Source organism: Morus notabilis, unplaced genomic scaffold (assembly GCF_000414095.1).
Source record: "Morus notabilis unplaced genomic scaffold, ASM41409v2 Scaffold847, whole genome shotgun sequence".
In the NCBI taxonomy this organism is placed as follows: domain Eukaryota; kingdom Viridiplantae; phylum Streptophyta; class Magnoliopsida; order Rosales; family Moraceae; genus Morus; species Morus notabilis.
The window spans coordinates 116816-140842 of record NW_010365351.1 but is presented as its reverse complement, the minus strand read 5'-3'; the positions used below and the strand labels follow the sequence as shown (position 1 = coordinate 140842).

Sequence of the window (24027 nt, the reverse complement as noted above, 5' to 3'; positions counted from 1 at the left end):
AACATACGTGAATAAAAAGTATAAAGTATTTAATGCTAAACCATACGTGAATAACCACACACACTAAACGAATAACCATGGAGTATAATGTTATTCGACACTGACACTAAACTAGGCCTGAATAACCATATACACTAAGTTGGTCTAAGTTTAAGTTTACGGTTTGAATAATTTTGTTAATATAGGAATAATTTTTGTTTAGTAAAAATTAAACTAATGAATTATTTAAATTCTTATTTCAGTTTTAGAAATTGTGGTTTGAAGAGGTGTAATAATATGTTAATTATTGACTTTCACAATTAAAGCGGTGTTTTTTTTTTTTTTTTTTTATTTCATCTAAAAGAGGGAAAAAAAGTTAACCACCAATTCAATATTTGAGAAACAAATAGTTAATCAACGTTCTGCTTACTAATCATAAAATAATCATTAAAAATATAAACATCATTTGATAAATCAGACATTTTCCATTTAAAAATTATGCACATTATGGCGTTATCAGATTCACTCCATTCATAATTTTATCTTCAATTTTTTTTTTTTTTTAAAAAGTAATTATCTTCAATTCCTTATGGGATTCACTGATATATTAGTTATCTCTTAGTTTTTTCTCAACTCATCTCAAACTAGTTTATCGGATTCACTCCTATTATTGTTATTGTGGTTGTGTTGTTTGTGTGTGTGTGTGTGTGTTTTTTTTCTGTGGTAGAAAACTCTTTGGTGGCGTTTTTTGGGAGACTACTAAAGGTATACGGTTTGGAAATTTGTTTTGTTTTTATTTTTATTTTTTCCTTTTTCAATTTGGCTTTAGAATCCTATATTCCTCGGAACTTCTATGAATTTACTATTATTATTCTCATTATTCTCTACGACTGTAAATGTTGTTAGTAATGAAAATGTTCCTATATCAGGTGGAAGTGAAAAGGACAATCCCTAAGGATATGTTGGAATATTTTTATATGGACTTTCATAATCATAATAATTCACTTTGTAATTAATTAAAGTATTTTATAGACAACTGTATTAATGTGAATTAATACATATATGTATGTTAAATATCGATCTATAATGGGATGAACACTTGTTTTATTAACTCGCTTGAGGCATATGAATTTCATCTATCTCATAATATTTGGTCAGCACATAGGACTAAATACCATTTCTATTGAATATTACTTAAAAGCCCTTAGGCCTATTTATTTTTATAAGTAGCACCCCTTCTTTAGAGGAGGTGGGCTTGTGCTTGTGTGTGTGTGTGTGTGCTGCAAATGTGAAAGGGGCAGAGAGGGAGATAGGGAGGAGCTCAAGAGCACCTCTTACAACTCTTCTTCTTATTTGCAGGTCCCCCATTGATTCCGGCAGGCCCATTGGCAGATTCCGGCAACCGTGGGCGACGCTTTTCTCTGCCTACCGGAAAAGGCAATCTTCCTTTATCCATTTCAATGTATGCCTAAATCCCAAATAAATTTTATGGTATTTTTAGATTTATAGCTAGATTATTATTTTTGATCTTGTTTAGATTGTGTTGAGATCATTTTAAATCTAGCAAATGGTATCAGAGCCAACTTATTTGGGTTTAGAGCAACAATTTTTGGATTTTTCCATTTTTCTGGAACAAAAATCTAAATTTTGTAATCCGTGTTTTATCTCAAAGAAATGATTTTTTGAGGTTACCAACTTCGAATATGGCTTATGAGTGTTATTTTTCTTGAGTTTCATGCACTAATTCGGAGGTTTTTTGGATGTTTAAGGAGGTTCAAAAGAGCATGAATTTAGAGAAAAACGGCTTTTGAATCATCAAAATCGGAGTTATAAATAGGAAGTTATGCCCATTCAAAGTCTCGGATTCAAACCGGGTCGCAAAACGGGTCTCGTGACCTGTCTGAAGGTAGAAGATGACCATATAAAAAAAGTGATGATGCAATTAATGCGCCTGCTAGGGCGCGCTTCAAACGCCCTAGAAAGAGGAGCGCGCCGGTCCGCGTGTCAGAGCACGTGTCAGCCGCACGTCAGCGCCTAGGTGGCGCGCGTGGGACCTATTTTTAGGTCACATTCTGTCCTATTTTGTGATTTTAACTCCGTTTTTAGCACCATTTTCACCGTTGTGCTCCGTTTTTCATTTCCTACCTATTTAAATGATTTATTTTGGGTTTGGACCACCATAAAATCATGTTTTTAATATTTTTATATTATTGATTGTATATTCTTATGAATGGCTAATTCTCACAATTTTTAAACAAATTTTTCTTGGGCATTTTGCATATAATTTGTTTAATGATTAAATGCCATAAAGTTTAATTGTATTGTTTGATTTTGGCATAGTAAATTTTAATTCGACAATAGTGAATGTTTATGTACTCGCCTGTCGTGAGTCTAAATATGTCAAATTGTCTGCGTATGTTACGGAGCTCTCCCACAAAATTTAACATTTCCTTTTAAAAAAAGGCATTGGGATACACACACTCCTTACATGGATGCACATGAGCTACAAGAAATTATTTTTATTTAAATATTTGTTTATTATAATAATTTTCATATATTTTATGGGTAGTTTTAATTCTCACTATTTTGAGACTTAAAATTTTGGGGCATGTTTATTACTTCATATTATAAGGTCATATTTTATTTAAAATTTTGGGGCATGTTTGTTACTTCATATTATAAGGTCATATTTTATTTGTTCTCTCATATAATTTGAGATTTTGGTAAATAAAATTTAGACATATAATATGGATGTTTGTTCAAATTTTGAAATGCTCATTTTGTGTTTAATTTTTTAATGGCTAATTATTTGTATAGGCATACATAGTCTCTTTTATGTTAAAGTGAGAATGAAAATTTTAATTAGAAGCTCATGTGCTATTATAAAGCTTAAGCTATCAGTTTATCTATAATTTATTTATTATTGCTATCATTATTATTTGATATCTTATTTTATGTGAGTATCATGTTTTTTTATTATGCTATCCAAGTTTGAGAAAATTAGAAACATTTTTTTATGGATTAGCATAATCACTAACTCACATACTATTATCAAATAATAAATTGTGAGATAATATGGATAAACTTAATTTGTTGATTATGTTCTGAAAGTCCATACATGTAATAGAATAATCCTATCGATAGTTTTATTGCTTGGTAGGATGCTTGAGTCTTGTTGGAGCTTAAGCTTTTTGTCTCTATCCATGTATTTTATTTACATATTATTATTTAACATTTTGTATTATATGAGTATTTTTGTCATTGATTATGCAGTCCAAGTGGGAGAATATTGTGAATAATTATATATGGACTTGCAAAATCACTAAACTCATATTATGGTCAAATAATATATTGGAGTGTTAAGGATAAAGGTATGTATTTACCATATTTCTAATATCCATACGGGCAATTAAATTATCCTATCGATAATTAATTGTTTGGTAGGATGCTTAGACCAGTGAAGGAAATTTGTTGGATGTCATGAACCGTATAATCTTTACTACATTGTCGGTGGTGGATTGATGCATTTGGTTATGATGTTTGATGAATTGCCCTTACATGCGAAAGAGTTCTATTCTTGCTCAACGGACTCTTACACACAATGATCATATTGGCTTGGATCATTGGGAAGGCTAAGTAAAGGCAAATTGCATGATCTTGTTTTACATGCCTATTGTTAGTTCCCCTGTTATTTTCTTTAGCCTTGAGCAATCCTTGCATCTCTGCTATCTTGATGCTAAATGGGACAAGTCATTAGATATTGTATGGATCTCTCATAATGAATTTGTTAATGATGAAACAGACATAGCCTTGAGCATGGATGTGTTTTCTAGCTCCACTAATGTGTTGAGAAACTCTATGATGAGTGGGAGTGTATGAATAGCACTGAGGCAGTAGCGTCTCAATTTTAGGATGAGACATTCACTAAAATTAGCTTTATGGAGAACGTTGTTGAGAAATGCGTATGTGTAAGGTCAGTCGGAGCAGTTGCATGTTTCTGTTTTTTATATTGGTGACAACTTGCTTGCGCCTAATGATTCTAACCTATTGGTTGAGACAAATAGCATGTTGCCTAGTCACTTTGGTATGAGAATCTTGAAAAAGCCTCTTATGTTCTAGGCATGTAGATTCCTCGTGACAAGGATAAGTGCATTTTCTGGTTGTCTCAGAGAACCTATATTGTTCTTGTTTCAAACAGGTTCAGTATGCATTCTTTTCTCATAGTAAGCATTGTTTGTTAAAGTGACAAACTCTCAAAGGTGTAATGTCCTTATGGTGAAGTAAGGAAGATCAAATAAAATTGACCTTTATGCTTACGTGTTTAGCAACCTGATGTATGCTCAAATATGCACACGTCTTATTATTATGCTTGTTATTGACGTGCAGATTCAGTACTTGAGTGATTGTTGTTATTATTACTAAATTAACTGGGAATGATGTCCTAGATAGTTGTGTATCAGCAAACCAACACTTTTGTTACAGTTGGATCTCGTGATGCCGATTATGTTGGTTGCATAAATGATACAAGGAGGAGCTACTTTGTTGAAAAGTGTCAAATAGACACTCGTAGCGTCCTTGATCGTGATGCGGAGTATGTGGCATATCGTGAGACTATTTGTGTGATGTGATTGTGGAACCTTGTTTCAGCATTAGGAGTAGTTCACTTTATTTTCGGACCGGCTGAAACTGTGTTGTGAAAGTTACATAATAGCATATTTCTCTTAGAAGACCAGGAACATTGTTTGCTCAAGCATAATGATAGTGTGTTCTATTTTGTAAAGAGAAATTGTAAAAGGCGTCATTGTTATTAAAAACACGCCTATAAACAACATGTTGCCAGTTCCACTAATGGCTTACCTATTAGGTGCTTTAAGAATATGCATCCCACTCGAGGACTGTAAAGAGCCTGTAGTTGTATTGAGTTAGTGGGAGTTTATTGTCATTTGTGTGTGACATGTTGTTATTGTTAAGGATTGCTTATGCCTCAAATAATACATGCGTATTTATGGATCTTGTCACTTTGTATGTGATATTGTGTTGACACACTTTTTGGTTGATAAGTGACATGAAAAAATGAGACATTTGGTAGCTCTTGATCCATATATTAATTTGTCATCATGCTTTGATGAATCTCTAACGCCTGATTATGTATAATGATTATATCTTGTCGATATGTTATTATGCATGATTGTTTTGGGCTTGTGTTTATTATGTGAGATTCTTAGTTGATGCTTATGTTGTGATGAGTAAATGTTTGTTGTTTGATTATGTCGTCTAAGTGGGAGACTGTTAGAATATTTTTATGTGGATTTCTATAATCATAATAATTCACTCTTTAATTAATAAGGCATTTTATAGACAACTATGTTAATGTGAATTAACACATGCATGTATGTTAAATATCAATCCATAATGGGATGGACACTTATTTTATTAACTCGCTTGAGGCATATGAACTCTTTCTATCTCATAATATTTTGTCAGCCTATTGGACTAAATACCCTCTCCATTGAATATTGATTAAAAGCCCTTAGGCCTATTTGGTTTTTATTAGTAGCACCCATTCTTTAGAAGAGGTGGGCTTGTGCTTGTGTGTGTGTGCTACAAATGTGAAAGGGGCAGAGAGGGAGAGATAGGAGGAGCTCAAGAGCACTTCCTACAACTTTTCTTCTTATTTGCAGGTCCTCCATTGATTCCGGCCGGCTATTGGTGGATTCCGCAATCGTGGGGTACGCTTTTTCACTGCCTACCGGAAGAGGTAATCTTCCTTTGTCCACTTCAATGTATGCCTAAATCTTAAATAAGTTTTATGGTATTTTCATATGTATTGCTAGATTATTGTTTTTTATCTTGTTTAGATTGTGTTGAGATCATTTTAAATCTAGCAGGATATGGAGTCTAGAAGGGCATCAAAGACAAGAAAGATGATTGTTGGCGGATTACCGCAGCATTGGTGTTGTGATCTAACCTTACTTTTTTATCTTATGTTTATGCTATAAATGGTTTTTTTTTCCTATAAAGTCACAAACTGCAGATGAATTGAGGGAATATTTTTTCTACATATGGTGCCAATAGATCATGAAACTGGGCGATCTAGAGGTTTTAGGTTTGTCACTTTTGATAACGAAGATGCTGTTGAGCAAATATTTTTGGTGGGAGAAAAAACATGAACTCGGTGGCAAACAGGTAAAATTAGGGGTGGCAATTCGTGTCACGTGTCGTGTTCGTGTCGTGTTTTGATCGTTTTTTTTAAATTTACAGTCAACCCGAACACGACCCGTGACACGAAATTTTTTAAAAACCGCAACACGAACACGACACGACCACTTTATGAGTTGACACGACACGACCCGAAAATGACCCGTGACACGAAATTGACCCGTGAATCCGAAATTGACACGAAAATTGTATACTTTTATTTAGTTTTTTACATATTAGAAATAACTTAAAATTCATAACACACTAAATTACAATAACATCCATTGAAATTAAGCAAATAATAGTATAAGATTTTGAGTATAACTATCATGATATCACAAGTTCATAATAAAATTTAAAATATGAAATGAAAAATATATGTATTTTTTAGTTTTTTACGAGTTTCGTGTCGTGTTCGGGTTAGGCGGGTCCAACCCAAAATTGACCCGTATTTTTCGTGTCAATTTCAGGTCGACCCGATTCTGACCCGAACTTCTTTTTTCTCAACCCTAACCCGTAAAATTCGTGTCGTTTTCGAGTCGTGTCGTCGTGTCATGACCCATATTGCCGGCCTTAGGTAAAACAACAGTTATAAAGAAATTTCTTTGAAGAAAACAACGAAAAAAAGAAATTGATTTGGCTATCCGTTATTAAGCCCTATAGTTTTGAAGGAAAATTGCTTACAACCTTTGTGCACTGTCGCTGACTTGCAGGTGGAGTAAAAAGGGCTGAACCTAAATGGAGTGGCGCTGATTCCAACGGCAATACTTCTCTCTTATCTTTTAGTATTTCTATTTTAATTCATCATAAAAATAAAAATTACTCTTAAGTTTTTACATATTAAAAACTCATACTCTATTAAATACATTAAAACTTAAATTACTTAAATCTTAACATATCACTTTTAAATAGACTTAACCTTATATGACTGTTTGTTACGCATAATTATTAATATATAAGTAATATTAAATTAAGGATCCAACGGGTTTTGGTAATCCAACATCCAGACATGACGGTTACAGTTATGTTGGTGGTCCATACAACGAAAAAATAGATATGACCTAAGGTAACTACTGTTTGTATGATGCTTATGGAGATTTTGGTGGAAGCTATACTGGTTTTTACAACGATTATGGTGGATACTTATACGCATTTGGATATGGCGGAGATATGTACGGCAGTGCTGGATATGGAGGCAATGGTTATGGCATTGCTTTGTAGCTATGGTGGCATTAATGCTTGCAATCATTATGGTTCTATGGCTGCCAGATATCATACTTACCGCACGGATTATAATTCCCAACAATAGGGGAAAGGACATGATAGATTGTCTTACAACATGGTGCGAGATCTATCACAGAACTGTAAATATTAATATGCACATTAACTTTTTTAAAGATTATAGTTGGATCCTTTTATAACTTTCCCATTCTTAACGCTCACCTTTCATTGTTTTTTTTTTTTTTAATTACGTAGTACATCTCTTGTTCAATACACCACAAGTATCCCCACATGAGTTAAGTATGTGTGATGCCACTTAAGGCCTCAATATTTTATTGATTTGAATTTTCAATTTTAATTTTTCTACAGTTAAAAGCTCTCACAAAAAGTCACATCTAACTTTTTTCTGCTATAGTAAAAAGTTCTCACATAAAATCACATCTCAGCTTAAATTGAAAACTCGAATCAACGAACCAAAAGAGATGCCAGAATCCAACAACTTTACATGTTTGTTGATTTTTTAAAAAAAAATATATACTGTTAAAATATGAAAAATATTGTACCGGAATATTCTCCTGTTTATCGAGCGTACGTTGATATTATCTTTTCTTACTTTTGTAGTTCTCTTTTAGCAAATAAGCTCAAGTGGAGTGCAAAATGAATAAGTTTGCATTCGTACCATACAAGGGCTTAGTTTGGTATAGCTGTAGATTTTAAAAATATTACTTTTAACTCTGTTGAAAGAAAAAATAGCTAAGTATTTGGTAAATTATGAAGTTGAATTGTTATGAATAATTAAAAATTAAGACTATATTATATTATACTATAATATAATATATATATATATAATTACAATATAATATATAATATTATTATAATATCATATTATATGATAAAATAATAATATTATAGTTATTAATAATTATTATATAATAATTATTAATAACTATAATATTATTATTTTATCATATAATATGATATTATAATAATATTATATATTATATTGTAATTATATTAACCATTTTAATGATAATATTATATTCTATATTATAATTATATATAATATAATATAGTTGTAATTTTTAATTATATTATAACTGAAATATTATTATTCTTATGTAATATTATAATATGTTTCATGATATTGTAATTATATTAACCATTTTAATGATAATATTATATTCTATATTATAATTATATATAATATAATATAGTTGTAATTTTTAATTATATTATAACTGAAATATTATTATTCTTATGTAATATTATAATATGTTTCATGATATTGTAATTATATTAACCATTTTAATGATAATATTATATTCTATATTATAATTATATATAATATAATATAGTTGTAATTTTTAATTATATTATAACTGAAATATTATTATTCTTATGTAATATTATAATATGTTTCATGATATTGTAATTATATTAACCATTTTAATGATAATATTATATTCTATATTATAATTATATATAATATAATATAGTTGTAATTTTTAATTATATTATAACTGAAATATTATTATTCTTATGTAATATTATAATATGTTTCATGATATTGTAATTATATATATATATATTATATTATAGTATAATATATTATTACATTTTTTGAGGAGATTTATCAAAAAACTAAAATCGCTTTTGTTACAAATAGAAGTTGATTTTAGAAGCGAAAAGCAATACCAAACACAACTAAGGCTTATTTTAAAATTAGAAGCTTTAGAGAGAAAAAAAAAAAAGAAAAAAATTCTTCAGCTAGTAATTTAATGTCCCTTAAAATACACTTTTAATTAATTAATTAAAAGTCTGTGAAATCAACACCAGCTCTTTTGCCATTCCTATTCTCCTCACATCTGTAATCAAATCTTTTTTTTTTTCCTTTCCAAGAATTTTTACTTAAATTGACTAATTTTTACTTAAATTGACGAATTTTTACTTAAATAGAAAACCTAAAACTTAGATGACGGACACTGAAAACCAGAGTAGACCTATCCAATACAGGAATAAGGTGGGTCTTGGCCAAGTCTAGCCTTATGTCCAAAACCTCAGACTATGAGTCGGTTTAATTACTAATTTAAATTTTTAATTTAAGTTGATATATTATTTTATATAAGAATTTTTTATTATAATAAATAAATTTAATGTAATTATTTTTAAAAAAAAAATTATTATAATAACACTTAGGGTCTGTTTGGTTCCTAAATTCACTCCCTGATTCGAATCATGATTCGTTGTTCGCTACAGTATTCTCTCACAAAAAATACATGTAAATCGAAAATAGTTCAAATCACATGATTTGAATCCATGAACCAAACGGACCCTTAAATTTTAAAGTGATTAGTAAAATAAACGGTACCTATATCTTTTTTTTTGTTTATCCAAATCTCTGTTTATCCAAACAAAAGGTAACAATCCACATAAAAATGCGAGCTTTTCCCACAGCCGTCGAGGCTCAAAAGACCAAACTTGGGTGGCAATGTCCATATTCCTCAAGACCAGTTACTGTCGGCATTTATCTTCAACCGCCATGGCAATGTGCTCGAGCTTTTGCCCTCAGATTCCTAATCACTTTAGAGGGAAACCCATTTCTCTATTCTCTTCAAGACCACCATTTTCTGTTTCCTTCAAGGCCTTGTCTTCTCGAGCGTACGATGATCCTCCTAAAGGTTTATCTTCTTTTTTTTTTTTCATGTGGTAGTCATGTTTCTTGATCAATTCATCTTCTTGCCCATCTGTGAGAAAGTCTCTATCGATACACATGAAATTTTACGTGTTTTTGATTCTCAGCAGATAAATTGCCGGCAAACATTGGTTTCCTTGGTATTGGAATTATGGGTTCTCCAATGACACAAAATCTTATAAAAGCTGGGTATGTAAGTTTTTCTGATAAAAATCCTTTTGATTTTGGATATTTACTGTGAAAAATTATGAATAATTAGGTACTAATATGTGACAATTGAGGTGAATCCTTAGTCGTTGGAATCAAGCTTAATAATCATTCTGGGACCTTGTAGGTGTGATGTGACTGTTTGGAATCGGACCAAGAGCAAATGTGATCCTCTCATCAGCTTAGGTGCAAAGTAAGTACTTGGCATTGTGCCTGTTTATTTTATATACTCAAACTCAAATCATTGATTTTGTTACGGTATTTTCCTCTCATAAAAAATTTAAATTTCAAGTCTCAGAATCAATTCAGAGTCAAGTTTATTCTTTTCTCGTGTAAATATAAGGATATTTTGCACCAATGCAGCTTAAACTTTTTTGTAATTCACAAGTAATTCTAAATTTACTGTTTTGGTATTTAACTCCTAAAATTTGACAATCCTTGGCAATGCAGTCTAACTGATAACTGACGTCAATTAATATACAGAATTTATGGTCACCAATGTCAAGATTAAAAAGTTCAGCGTCTAATTTGTCGATCAACGAAAAGATGGTGCATTTTGTGTAAAATTCATTGAGATTCTGTCTATTAATTGACATTTGTTAGCTATTCGACTAGAAATGCAACGATTTTTAAATTTAAGGTCATACTTGTCAAAATTAAAAGCTCGGGGTCTAAGTTTTTAGCTACGATAAGTTCACGGTGCACTAATACAAAAACCCTGAACTTAACTACTAATACATATATATATATATATATATTTCATGATAACTTGTTCTGTTACTTTCAAAGCCATGTAAGAGAACTTAACCTGGAATGTCTTAGTTATATTGTTTGATGATTTTGCAGATATAAATCATCTCCTGAGGAAGTAGCTGCATCTTGTGATGTCACATTTGCCATGCTTTCGGATCCTGAGAGTGCAGTGCGTATGTTTTCTCTTAATTTTTTTCATTACTTAACCTTCTATTCAGAAACGGCAGCTTATAGATGCTTTCTATCAGGTTGATGTTGCTTGTGGGAAGCATGGAGCTGCGAGCGGAATGAGTTCAGGAAAAGGGTACTATTTTTTTTGTTCCCATGGCAAATGGAAATTTCCTTTCCTAAGTGCAAGTTTATTGATAGTATAAACATTCTCCTATAGCTATAACCTGATAAGCAGTTTATGCAATTACCATTTCTGCACGTCTTCAGGTATGTGGATGTTTCAACTGTTGATGGTGCAACCTCTAAATTGATTTCTCAACATATTAAATCCACTGGAGCATTGTTTTTGGAGGTAATCGAGCTGTTTTCAGAAGTCTAGAGAAGCTAACATAAAGTTTATGTTATGGTATTGTAGAAAAAGTTTAAGCTTGGGCACTTTCTTTGTTAGGCTCCAGTTTCCGGCTCAAAAAAGCCAGCAGAAGAGGGTCAGCTCATATTTCTTACAGCAGGTATGCAATCTTTAATTTTCTCATATAAAGTTTTTCGGGTTGTCGCTGTCCATGTTTGCTTTGGCGCCCACTACAAACGCTGTCCAAGCTTCTTGTTCATCCATGTTCAGAAACTCATTGTACTTCTGCATAACTAGTGAAGTGAGTCTAACAGGAACTAAATTGTTAGCTAAAATTTTTCAGGAGATAAATCTCTTTATGAAACAGTTGGTCCTTTCTTAGACATCATGGGGAAGGTATTGTGTCTTGCTTTTTTTGCAACTTCTTCTCTGGCTTAGATATATATAGTTACCTGCTTCTGTTTTATGCCCATCTTTATACTTTCATCCAGTCAAGATTCTACCTCGGGGATGTCGGAAATGGGGCTGCCATGAAACTTGTTGTGAACATGGTCATGGGAAGGTTTGTCCGAGATCACTTCCATTTAATCAATATTCTGTCTTTTTTCTACACTTATTCTGACGTGTTTCAACGTTTCTTAGTATGATGGCCTCATTTGCTGAAGGGCTGCTTCTCAGTGAGAAAGCAGGACTAGACCCAAGCGTACTCGTTGAGGTATCCTGCAGAGAATCTCTTATCCTACTGCGTATTATTTCCTCAATACATAGTTCTAAGACTCCCTTTTTCTTGTCTTTTCAAATCCAAAGAAAAGAAAATGACTTATGGTTCATCCATGATATTGCAGGTCATCTCGCAGGGCGCAATTAGCGCACCAATGTACTCGATGAAAGGCCCGTCAATGATCAAATCCCTTTATCCTACTGCATTTCCCTTGAAGCATCAACAGAAGGTTTGTGAAGTTTCTTAAGTGCCGACCTTTTTTATCACCTCATGATGTTAGTGCTTACAGCCTCTGATGATATCTATTATCTTTGGTTGCAGGACTTGAGGCTTGCTCTGGGTTTAGCTGAATCTGTGAACCAACCCACTCCGATTGCAGCAGCTACGAATGAACTCTACAAAGTAGCCAAATCATACGGCCTCAGTGACCGGGATTTTTCGGCTGTCATCGAGGCGTTGAAAGGAAAGTTGCAGCAGTGAACAAAATAGCCTCGGCTTTTCATCCCCGAGAGGTGAGTTTATTGTAGCTGCCCTTTATCATGGTCATCTGCAGCTAGAGCCCGATTAAATTGATTAATTCTTTGAAGAACATAAACTCAGCCTCATAGAAGTTGGAAGTCAATAATATAATTCCGTGTAATAGCTTATACAATTTTATTATTTTGATTTTCTATGCACCCTTTTGGTATGAAAAGAAAACCAATCTAACTATTCATTGGTTTATATGGCATTAAATTTGCAGTCTATTCTTTAGTTGGTAGGAGAATCATACTAGATGAAGAAAAATATAACAGTTTAACGGAACTTAATGACAATATCACTAATCCTAACTATGCCTATTAATAGGGGCACAGAGTAGATATGCCGTTTGAAATTATGTATATGACAAATGTCAAATTATGCCATTTTTCACACTTGTTTCAAATATAACATGAACATTCACATTACAGAGGGTTTAAAATAGAGATAAAAGGATATCAAAATAGAAAAGATTATAGAAATTGGCAGCCCAAGTGTTTTTGAAAACATATCAAACTTGCAAGCAAATCAAACAAAACTAAGCTACATTGGATGTGGAGCATCCTCAGGCGTATAAGATGCAGATTGTGTATCTATATCAAACATTACACATGCTCAACGCTGAAATTTGGTAACTTTAACTGGTTATACGAAGTTTCGACAGTTGAACAACTATTTTATTGAATAGCTATTTAAAAATCTTAACGCTTTTGTAACATTTTATATGACTTTTAAAGTCTTCTATTCTCTCTGCTCTCGATGACTTACCATTAAAATAATAATAATAATAATAATAATAATAATAATAATAATAAAGTTAAGCAGCCACTAACAAGTTTACAAATCTATCGTCATTATTTTAACTTTTCCCCCCTCTTTAAGGTTAACTTATAACTAGGTCAAGCAAACATTTTAATCATACCTTCATTAATAGAAAGTCAGTTTACTTTGTTGACCAACAAATCTATTGATATAGTTTTTCAATATCAAGTGAACATGGCCACCTAGCCGTGTCCTAAAAAGCTGGTCATTTTTGCTTAATTTTCTATTTTGCCTTCTATGGTTTTCTCAAATCTATGCAGAGAGAGAGAGAGAGAGAGAGAGAGAGAGAGTCACTAAAATAATGTAGCAAACTTCATACTAAATATCATTTAAAAACTACAGGTATGCAAATTTCAAAAAGTCAAGCCAATGGATATAATGATTAAGTGGAACCAAATCTAACATGGTAATGATTCTCTGTGTCAAATGACTAGATCCTAATCCGAGAAACTTGTTCCTCTTTTATTCCTTGCTCTTTTGGCCTGCCTCTCCTTCCCCACTTATCTCTTTCCTTTTCTTCAGTTGATCTTTGCTTTCTTCATACTCCAAGCATTCAAATTTGCAATCTCAACATCTTGAGTTCCATTATTGAAAGCAAACAAATATGCCCCATCACCAATAGCCAATGTAGGATAAACTCTAGCTGTGATGCAAGCTTTTCCTTTCCCACCAAAGCTCTCCACTATGGAGTGATCAATCTACAAAAACAGTGAAAAAGTTTCAAACATGTTGGGATTAAAAGATGAAATGGATAAAAAGAATTTATCATGATATAAAAGAATGCTCGCCCACATTAGCTTAGAAGAGTGAGACATTAAAGTTTATCCTGTCGGTCACATGTGTAGAAATTCTAAAAACATTATGTTACCATGAGGCCTTGAATACAAGACACTGCCGATATTAATACGCATGGATCAACATTATAAAATAAATAAATAAATAAAGTTTTACCATAAGAATTATTGTTTTACTTGACAAATATGAATTAGTTCTTTAATGGTTCGATCTATGAGTAGAAGATATTGTGTATCGCATGCTATAAATTTTTAATGTGAACAGTCACAACAGACACAATTGAAAAAAAAAAAAAAAAAAAAAAAAAGCCTATTTTTAGCACTCGATGAAGTTGCCATACACATATACAAGACAAAAATGTAGACTGAAAATTTTTCATGTGGAAGACTTCAAAACAACATAAGTGGATTTCTTGAAAGTTTCCAGCATTATAGGGACAAAAAATCAATGATAAGAGTTCAATTATATTTTGAATTGATTGCTACTCACCAAACTCCTTAGAGACAGCGTCTCATGAACAAGGTCGACATTCAGAAAAACACCATAAGTGGTCTTGTCATTATCTTGTTTTAGGGAGGACCTATCACAAAACAACAAATAAGTAAGGGGCAAAAAACAAAAAAAAAAATCCATATTGAATGCTTGTTGATAAGAATATGTTTGATGGCCTAAGAGGAAAAAGAGGAAAAGAAACCTGCTTTGGTCACTGCACAAGAGCACCACATATTTGTTGTGACCTTTGAAAATTCTGAAGAACACTGCCGTGTACTCTTTCAAGCCATTTGAAGCCAAAACCAATAACCCAAATGGCCCTAAACTGCTCTTAACTGAGGCACCCTTTTGGCTACACAAAATTTGTGGGTTTGTCCAAGTAGGATCCAACACTTCTGCTTTCTCAAGCCCAGAAATCTTGAATGAAATCTCTACATCTGCCTGTAAAGAGGGTAAAAAAGGAAAAAAAAAGTTTACAAAAAATTATCATCATGATTAAAATGTTCAACTTAGGCTTATTCTACTAATTTTTTTTTTCCAATGTATTAGTACTTAATAGTGGTAATTTTTTTTTTGTTAACTTGAGTAGAAAGTAAAATATAATGAAAAGTAACCTGTGTTGCTGTAACTTTGGGAACTTTAAGTACTGATCCACCCTTGAGTAGTTTATTGGAAAAGTTGACTTGGTTTATTCTTAGTTTTTCAATTTCTGGTACTGGCCATTGGATCAACTGCTTTCCGGATTTATCAAGCAAAAGGGTCCTTGGAATTGCCTGCAAAATGATTTCATAATTACAATGTTATCTATAAAAGAAAAAAGAAAAAAGAAAAAAAAGATAGTGGAAACCATTTTCCTTGAAACAAAGGTACCTACTAAGTCAACTCTATTATTATTTGAACAACGAATCAAAAACTATCATCTCTTTTTTAAAAAAGTATTACATGTGACAATCTTTTATATAACATAAAGTTCAATTCAAGCAATGAAAGTAAACAATAAAAGATTACCTGAACTCCAGCCCAACCTTTATTGATATCATCATTAACACTTGAAGATTCATTAATCCAACCCCACAAAATCCTTCTCCTCTTGACACTATCAAAAAATGTCTTGGACGCGTAAAACTTGCCATAATCATACCTCAATCCGGCATCACTCTCCACTGACCCTTCATCCGGGATATATTTATCCTTCTTAATGGCATACGTCCCAATTGTGTAATACTCGTGTTTGGTGTCATCTAAGCTGACCTTAAGGACGTGCTTAACCTTGTTTCCAATCACCGACGTGTCGACCCCGATCGGGCTATCCACAGCCACGGGGAAGAAATCCGGGCATTCCCACATGCCATTGCCCTTGGCAGAATGCAGCGGGTGTTGGGCCTTAACCCAGTTAAGGAAATCCCTACTCCTGTAGAGGATAGCAAGTCCTCTACGGTCCCTTTTGCTCCCAATGATAATTCGCCACCTATTGTCTGGGCCCCGCCAGGCAGTGGTGGGGTCCCTAAAAGAGCTGGAATTGATACGATTCGTTTGGGCTGGCGCCATTAAGGGGTTTTTGGTCAACTTAACCCATTCCCTAAGGAATGGGTCTGAAAGGTTTTTGGGCATGGCCAGGTTTTGGACCTGGCGGTTTTGTGGGTCTATTCCGGTGTAGAAAATGACTGGCTTACCATTGGGGAGAATGGTTGTAGAACCGGACCAACAGCCATTGATGTCGGACGGCTGTGATGGGTAGATGGCTGGGTCATGTGGGGTCCAGTTCACAAGATCAGTGGATGTTGAGTGGGCCCACACTATGTTCCCCCACACAGCACCTTTAAGGTTATATTGGTAGAATAGGTGGTAAAGTCCCTTGTATATCATTGGTCCTAATATTAGATGAGAAAGAAACATATCACACGTCTATAAATAATTTGGAGTGATTATGCAGTTTCAAAACCCAAAAATAAATCAAATCTAAAAAATGTCGTGACAAAAGAATAAACGAAGTGACCGACCATTAACGAAGATGTGCAAAAACAAGTCAATGGATTTTTTTATTTTTCATCCTAAATAAAAGATTGTAAAGATAGAAAAAAGTGTAGTATATAACTCCTCGCAAAATGTGGATTTATATTTCTCATTTACTAACTCAATCTTTTAAAGAAAAAAGAGCCGTTTTACCAACCACTAAAACTACTCTAATTGCATGATTGTAGATATAACATAATAGGCATGGCAATTCGTGTCACGTGTCGTGTTCGTGTCGTGTTTTGATCGTTTCTTTCTAAATTTACAGTCAACCCGAACACGACCCGTGACACGTTTTCACAAATTTTTTAACATAATAAGGGTGACAATTCGTGTCACAAATAATATTACTTGTACTCCACAAAATGACGCTTTCATTATCACGTCATGTATCATCCAGCATTGACATTGCCAAGTGAGAAAATTAAGGAATTTAAGGCACGTATAAGCCTTTTATGATCAGTATAAATGGCTGAATTTTCTACATAAATTGGCCGTCACTGCACAAATTTGCCAATATTAGGACCGTGGCCAAGAAGATGTCAAAACAAGAACGGAACGTTATCTAATTTTCAAAGACAAAAACGACCGGAGATAATTAATTAAACTTAAAAATAAATAGTTTTCATAAACCAAGAAAACTAAAAATGATTTTTCAATTGCTTCTCAATTAACTTGATCTCACGAGTCAATGACCTTTTTTTTTCCCCCTTCTAAAGCTATTTTCAATTTTTCCTTCATTTAATAATCACGTCAACATATACTCTCAAAAAGTCACATATAACCATTAGATACAAGGGAATTTAAACATAACGATAATACACACCTAATTTCGTAACAAGTGAAGAGTTTGAATTCTAATCAAATTATAAAAAATAATAAAATAATAAAAAGTACTCCAATTATCAGTCAATGGTCAAAATCTAACACATAAAAAAATATCACGTGAACTGACCTAGTACCATATCTTAAAACAGGCAAAGCACCGTAAAAGAAGAACAAAGACAAGAGGGGAAGAAAAACTGACCGTTGGGATCTGCATGTCCAAACACACCGAATTGTCCATTTCACAGAGTCGGTCAACATTGGCGAGTGACAGAAACAAGAAACAAAACGATAAAGAACTGTTAACTCCATAAAAAGAGCCAAACTTGAAAAGAAAAAAAAAACAATAATAATAATAATAACCAGAAATGGTAAGGGAAATATATATATATATAGTTATATATATATGTATACGCATATACATACCATTTATCCAGTTTTTGGGGGGTTGAAAGTGGTAAGAAGTTCTGTAAGGCTGTTCTGCAGGGACGGATTCAGAAACTTGAAGGTTTGTGTAAACATTATGGGAAGCTTCAAGCTTGAAAACGCCATGGCTGAGAAGAATAGCAAGAAAGAAGAGAAGCGCCCAAGAAGAGGAGGAAATGGCCATGGTGGGATTTAGTTTTTAGTGGGGTTGAGAAGATATAGGAGAGTCTCAGTGTCTATTTATTGAGGAAAACTACGGATGATTTGCATTTTTGGCTAGTCCAAATTCAAGGTTTAAAAAGAAAAAAAAAAGTAGATTAATAAATAAAGAAATAAAAAGTCATGATTCCACTGTGTGGATCAATGCTTTGGCCAATAGAAAAACGTTTAAGATTTTTTATTTTTATTTTTATTTTTTAATGGAAGACGATAAAGATAATATAACAAGAATAAAGATCATATAAGGAAAGACCCGGGAAAGCAGCCAGAAGAAAAAAGAGGAATAAAAGTGAATTCTCAAAATCAGGAATAAAAGTGAATTCTCTTACTGGCACTTATAATTGTAGGCATCGTTTATTTTACCGATTCGAGTTTAGAATTTGAGTTTTATTATAGTAAAAAACTCTTAAAACAGACACATTTAACTTTTTACTACTAATAAAACACTCTCACATAAAGTCATATCTCAACTCGAATCAACAAATTAAACAGGCCCGTAATCTCCCTTTGTGTCTCATTCCTTTTTAATTTTTATAAATAAAAAAATTAAGAAAGGCAAAACAACTTAATTATCCGTTAATTTCTCAAGAAAAACTCAAATTTTTGCTTTTTTTTTTTAAAAAAAAATTTGTGTTGTGTTGGAAGAGGTTTTATATATAAATGTATTGGAAGAATCTTGTGAGTTGTAATTTGGTTAAATTAAAGCTTGGCAGGGTTTTTCATTTCTTGTTAATAGGCATCTTTACCAATGACTTTTCTTGATACACCATTATTATTGTTTGGCTGAGTGAAAAATAGGTTAATACACGCGTCTATACGGGTTACAAGGTCCAAGTTATAATGGGGGTTTAATCATCGAATATTTTCTCATCCGTCACTGTCTAATCAATTTCTCGTTTATCTTGGAAACGATCATGTATATACACCACACACATGTGCTTGATTTCTATGATGAAGAATTTTTTTGACGACCTAAAACAAATATGAATCATGATTTATGATCCAATTAATTGTTGGTATTTGAAAACCGGGGTATTTTATTTACTAGTGACACGCAAAACAGCCAAAGAATACGTATCGTGATGTGTTTGGGCTAAGAACTAGAGCAATTAAAAATAAAAAAAAATTATAAAAAATAAAAAATAAAAAACTCTTTCTGGATCAATTCAAAGAGCATAAGCGTATTTGTAAAGTGTGAGTGTCCAATTTGAACAAATTCAAGTTAATCGGATAGAAAAAAAAAATGAAGAAACAAATCACAACAAAAAAAGCTCATTGCTTATTTATTTATTTATTTTCACGTTTGCACGTGATCTCTCTGCTAATTCTGTTTGTGCTTGCTTGGCTTAGATTAAAAAAATATGGCTTAGCTTTATTGTTATTATTTTTCCCTGCAATTTCTGTTCTTGTTTTATTATTTGGATAGTAAATTTCAACCGGACTTAAAATACTCGTGTCTAATCAATCATATTATATCACGTTGTTTTAAAAACTTTAAACGCTTTTTAACTAACTTTTTGCATACTTAATATTTGAGTCTATTAAATAACACGGCAAAACGTGATCACTTGAAACATTAAAAATTAAACAGGTGATTTGAATTCAGTTAGAGCTTAAAAAAAATGTATAATCTGATGAGAATACTTCTATTACACCCTGAATGTGACAAGTTGATGCAATGCAATCGAGGAGGAGGGGCACTATTTTAACACTAACTAGTGCAGGAGTTAAAAACCTGTCTGAATCCATACTCAACATATTTGGATGTGCATATACATATGCAAATACATTCATATATATGTGTGTAATATTTATAAGAAGTCCTAGGTTATTTCCCAATCTTTCATTCCAAATTGATTCAAGCAAAGTTACTTTTAGTCATATATGGTTTAGTTAATTTGATCATGATCAGTGCTCTGTCAAAGTAATATTAAACTTTCTTATCTTTAAATTAATACATAAGAGAGAGTAATTGTACTTTCCTCTTAGTTTCACTTGCATCAAACTTTTTTTTTTCTTTTTTAGTGAAAGCAATTGGTTGTTCAAACTGTCCACGATATTGAATGTTAGTCGGCAACCCCATGCCCTCATAATCAGGAAATAGAGGGCCCGTTTAATTCGTTGATTCGAGTTTTTAATTTGAGTTGGGATATAATTTTATGTGAAAATTTTTTACTATAGTAAAAAAGTTAAATGTGACTGTTTTTAAGAGCTTTTTATTATAGTAAAACTCAAATCGGTGAAATAAATATGATCATAATTATGACGCACTTTAGTTTTCTAATTCTCCACGCTTAATTTGTATTCTTTGAAATAGATCATTAGAAAACAAGTCCCTGCTTTGTGTTTGGTCCACTTGTAAAGATGGAAAAAAAGAAAGAAAAAGAAACAAACATGTGGAACATCTTCTAAAGGAACAAGAAAGCATGATGATTTAGTCGAAAAGGAAATCAAAAGGTAGGGCACATTTGTAAATGAGTTCTTAATCATAACCTTGAGTCATCCGAGTTCATCATTATTCATAGAAACATTTTAAAAAAATATCAAGAAAAAGGTTACATATGTAATGAAAAAATATTGACTGCTTGAGCGTAACAACTATTTTTTTTTTCTTCAAGAGAAACACGTCTTAATTTGTACATTGCCAAAATATTTATTTCAAAAAGTTGTTGCTACTTTAATATCGCTTGGTCGAAGGCTCTCAAACATCGTCATCTTATATTTTTATTATGATTACGATCCTTTTGACTTTAAAAAACCAAACTAATGGGATGAAAAGAGGAGAAAAAAAATATTGAATGCGTTTGAAACTTGTTTTAAAATAATTTTATTTTTTGTATGAAAATTGAAATGAAAATTTTTCAATCTCAAACAGAAATCATTTTTAAAAATGTGTTTGGTAATTTTATTAAGAGATTGTTTTCAGTATAAAAAATCCATTAACATCTCTCTCTACTCGAGAGAGGAAAAAACGGAAACAAAAAATGAAAAACGACTAAAAGTCATTTTTCATTTTTCTCCTATTTTACACTAAACTAAAAAAATCATTTTCATTTTTATTTTTTATCTTTAATTGTGCCAAATGTCATTTCTCTCTCTCATTTTCATTTTTTCTTTCTCGAAAAACGTAAAAAACAGAAACAAAAATAACTCCAAATACAGCCATTGATTTTGATTCAAGTCATTGTTATGAATTAACCTAGACACAAAACGCTAAGTCATTAAACCTAGTTAATTCATCACTTACATTTGTCTTTTATTGTGGTTGCAATCATAAAGCAACTTGACTATACCGTTGAGGTAATTCACCCCACCCTTATGATTATTATTTCTTTTAAAAGGTTCCTTATTCATCAATCACGGCTTAACCACACGACAGGAAAAAAGACGAGGCTTACTGCCGTTGGTGTGAAAACATGTCGTTTCAATACTGAAGGTCTTGTGTTTTATCGTTTATGTAAAAACGACGTGTAGTATTCTATTATAATGCTGTTTCAAACTTTCTAGTTTTTAGGCTAATTCACATTTCACTTCACATGTTGCTTTTTGTGAATAATGAGAAGAGCAAATTCTAAAATACGAATGGAGTGATACCTAAATGAAAAATAAATACATGTTGCTGTTAGTTTCACAAAAAGCAACATATATTTATTTTTTATTTAAGTATCACTCTATCAATCGTTAGTATTTTAAAATTTATTCATCCTCTCATTATACAAATATAAGAGATATTCACGCCATTTTTTATGTTACTCTTTTTATAATTTTTTGCATTCACAAAAAAGAGATAATAAAATCCACAAGTTAAATAGTGTACGCAAAAAGTGATAATAGTGAGAGAAGGAGCTATCATTTCTCTACAAATATTTGCCATAGTTTTAATTCTACTTTCTAAGAAGGAACGACACGTAGCATCTCTGCGAAACTTGAAAACTAAAAGTCGTTTTTTCACCAACAACATTAACATTAACAAAGTCCCTTTCTTTCGGAAAGGAAGCATATTCTCGTTGCTCGTTGTCGTTGGTGTTCTGTTCGTTCTGAAACCAACGAACGGCCCCTTCTATCTCCGGTGAAATCCAAAAGCATATCTTTCCGTGTCGTTTTCTCATTTCCGATAAATTCTCAGGACCTTTGTCGATGGTTCTGTATCTGGGCACGATTCGCCCTTCTTCTCTGGCCTGTTTTGCGCCTTTCAGACGCCAAATATCACTCCACAACTCTGCAATTTCACTCCCCAACACTCGCTTATCTCCCTTCAGACGGGTTCTCCAATCTCGCCTTCGATCTGGTAAGCCTCAAAGTGCAATTTTTTCAACTGGGGTTTCATTATAATTCTTTGTCTTGTGGGTGTTCTACAGAATCTAAAGTTTTTTTTTTTGTTGGTTATTGAGAATATTGTTTCGATTCTTTTGATGGGAAATATGCCATGTCTATGCATCGATGATTGGGGTCTGAAAGTTTATCTCTTTTCTGTGGTTTAAGAAGCTAAAGTAGGGACTAAAATGAAATTGTTTTATCCAGCTCTTTATAAGCAATCACTTGATTGTGGTGGCATTTTTTAGGAAAATTCATGTTTTTCTGGTTGTTTCCATTATAAATGTGTATGAATGAATCAATTATTGAAGTAATTGGCTAGAAAACAGGGAAAAAAAAGAACCAAAAACAAAACAAAAACAAATGAGGTTTAGAGAATGCTGATAGTTTATTACCACTAAAAACACAAAAATCTTGCAGTTTGTTTGGTACTCTCTTCTATATGAGTTATGTGGTGATTTGCCAAGCGAATTGCAGATTATGCAAGGGGAGTTTCCGGAGAAGAATTACCTGATGACCAATCAGAGATCATATTTATGGGTACAGGAACAAGTGAAGGGATTCCCCGTCTTAGCTGCCTTACAAATCCTCTAAAGAAATGTGAGGTGTGGATTAGTATTTTTTTCTTATTCGGAATTCTAAATTCGATTAGTCAAGGAAATGCCGTGATTTTGAGTTTTTCAGGTGTGCTCAAAAGCTGCAGAACCAGGTAATATAAACAAGAGACTTAACACAAGCATCCTTATTCGTTATCCTTCGTCATCTGGAATACGTAACATTCTTGTAGATGCTGGGAAGTAAGTAGAGGACAAGCTTCCTATAAGTTCTGTTAGAATTTATTCTTGTTGCAAAGTGTTTTTACCATTATGAATTTATTGTGCAGGTTCTTCTACCACAGTGCTCTTAGATGGTTTCCTGCTTACAGGTCAGTGTTAATACTTGCAGTAATCTCATGCACTTTAGAGTTTTGAGCTACTAAGTGGAACTTACTCGCATCAAACAGTCTACCAAATCTGATATTTTAAGCTAAGATTCCAAAGATTACAACTCTGAACTGAACAATAGCAAAACTATCTTTTAGGTGCTTCTTTTAAGGATCTATGATCTCTTTGTATTCGGAGAAGTTTCTTGCATATCCTTTCTGGTGACTAGTTATATTTCTGTCAGGCTAAGAACAATTGATGCGGTTGTAATTACTCATTCTCATGCTGATGCAATTGGAGGTCTCTGGCATCAACACTTTCATTGTTATTCTTGAGATATTTTACACAATAGTGATGATTCGTCTTGCAAAAATCCACTCTCTTTCCC

At 32.5% G+C, this 24027-nt stretch overlaps 3 protein-coding genes across 4 annotated transcripts in view; 2 read left to right on the top strand and 1 right to left on the bottom strand.

Moving 5' to 3' along the window:
• Positions 1-9826: 9826 nt before the first annotated feature.
• On the top strand, positions 9827-12951 carry LOC21388594 (glyoxylate/succinic semialdehyde reductase 2, chloroplastic). Of its 2 annotated transcripts, none has more exons than XM_024172144.1 (12): positions 9827-10076; positions 10201-10279; positions 10425-10490; positions 11144-11219; positions 11299-11354; positions 11489-11573; positions 11670-11730; positions 11914-11966; positions 12062-12132; positions 12213-12285; positions 12416-12520; positions 12613-12951. In XM_024172144.1, the coding sequence occupies exons 1-12, from the start codon at positions 9887-9889 to the stop codon at positions 12769-12771; spliced, it is 1074 nt and encodes a 357-aa protein (XP_024027912.1). In that variant the 5' UTR covers positions 9827-9886; the 3' UTR covers positions 12772-12951. The 2 variants fall into 2 exon arrangements, with proteins under 2 accessions (XP_024027912.1, XP_024027911.1); XM_024172143.1 differs by having other exon boundaries at positions 10198-10279.
• Positions 12952-13963: 1012 nt separating this feature from the next.
• On the bottom strand, positions 13964-18471 carry LOC21388593 (beta-fructofuranosidase, insoluble isoenzyme CWINV1). The gene is made up of 7 exons (XM_024172130.1): positions 18184-18471; positions 17960-17968; positions 15928-16790; positions 15534-15692; positions 15122-15360; positions 14917-15007; positions 13964-14330 (listed from the first exon to the last, which is right to left on the bottom strand). The coding sequence occupies exons 1-7, from the start codon at positions 18365-18367 to the stop codon at positions 14151-14153; spliced, it is 1725 nt and encodes a 574-aa protein (XP_024027898.1). The 5' UTR covers positions 18368-18471; the 3' UTR covers positions 13964-14150.
• A 3937-nt stretch (positions 18472-22408) lies between these two features.
• Positions 22409-24027, top strand: part of LOC21388592 (putative hydrolase C777.06c) — a 3542-nt gene continuing 1923 nt past the window's right edge. Inside the window, exons 1-5 of the mRNA XM_024172146.1 lie at positions 22409-22690; positions 23194-23321; positions 23401-23513; positions 23600-23641; positions 23884-23939. Coding sequence (XP_024027914.1) covers positions 22540-22690; positions 23194-23321; positions 23401-23513; positions 23600-23641; positions 23884-23939 — 490 coding nt within the window. The 5' untranslated portion in view covers positions 22409-22539. The remainder of the gene's footprint in view (positions 22691-23193; positions 23322-23400; positions 23514-23599; positions 23642-23883; positions 23940-24027) is intronic.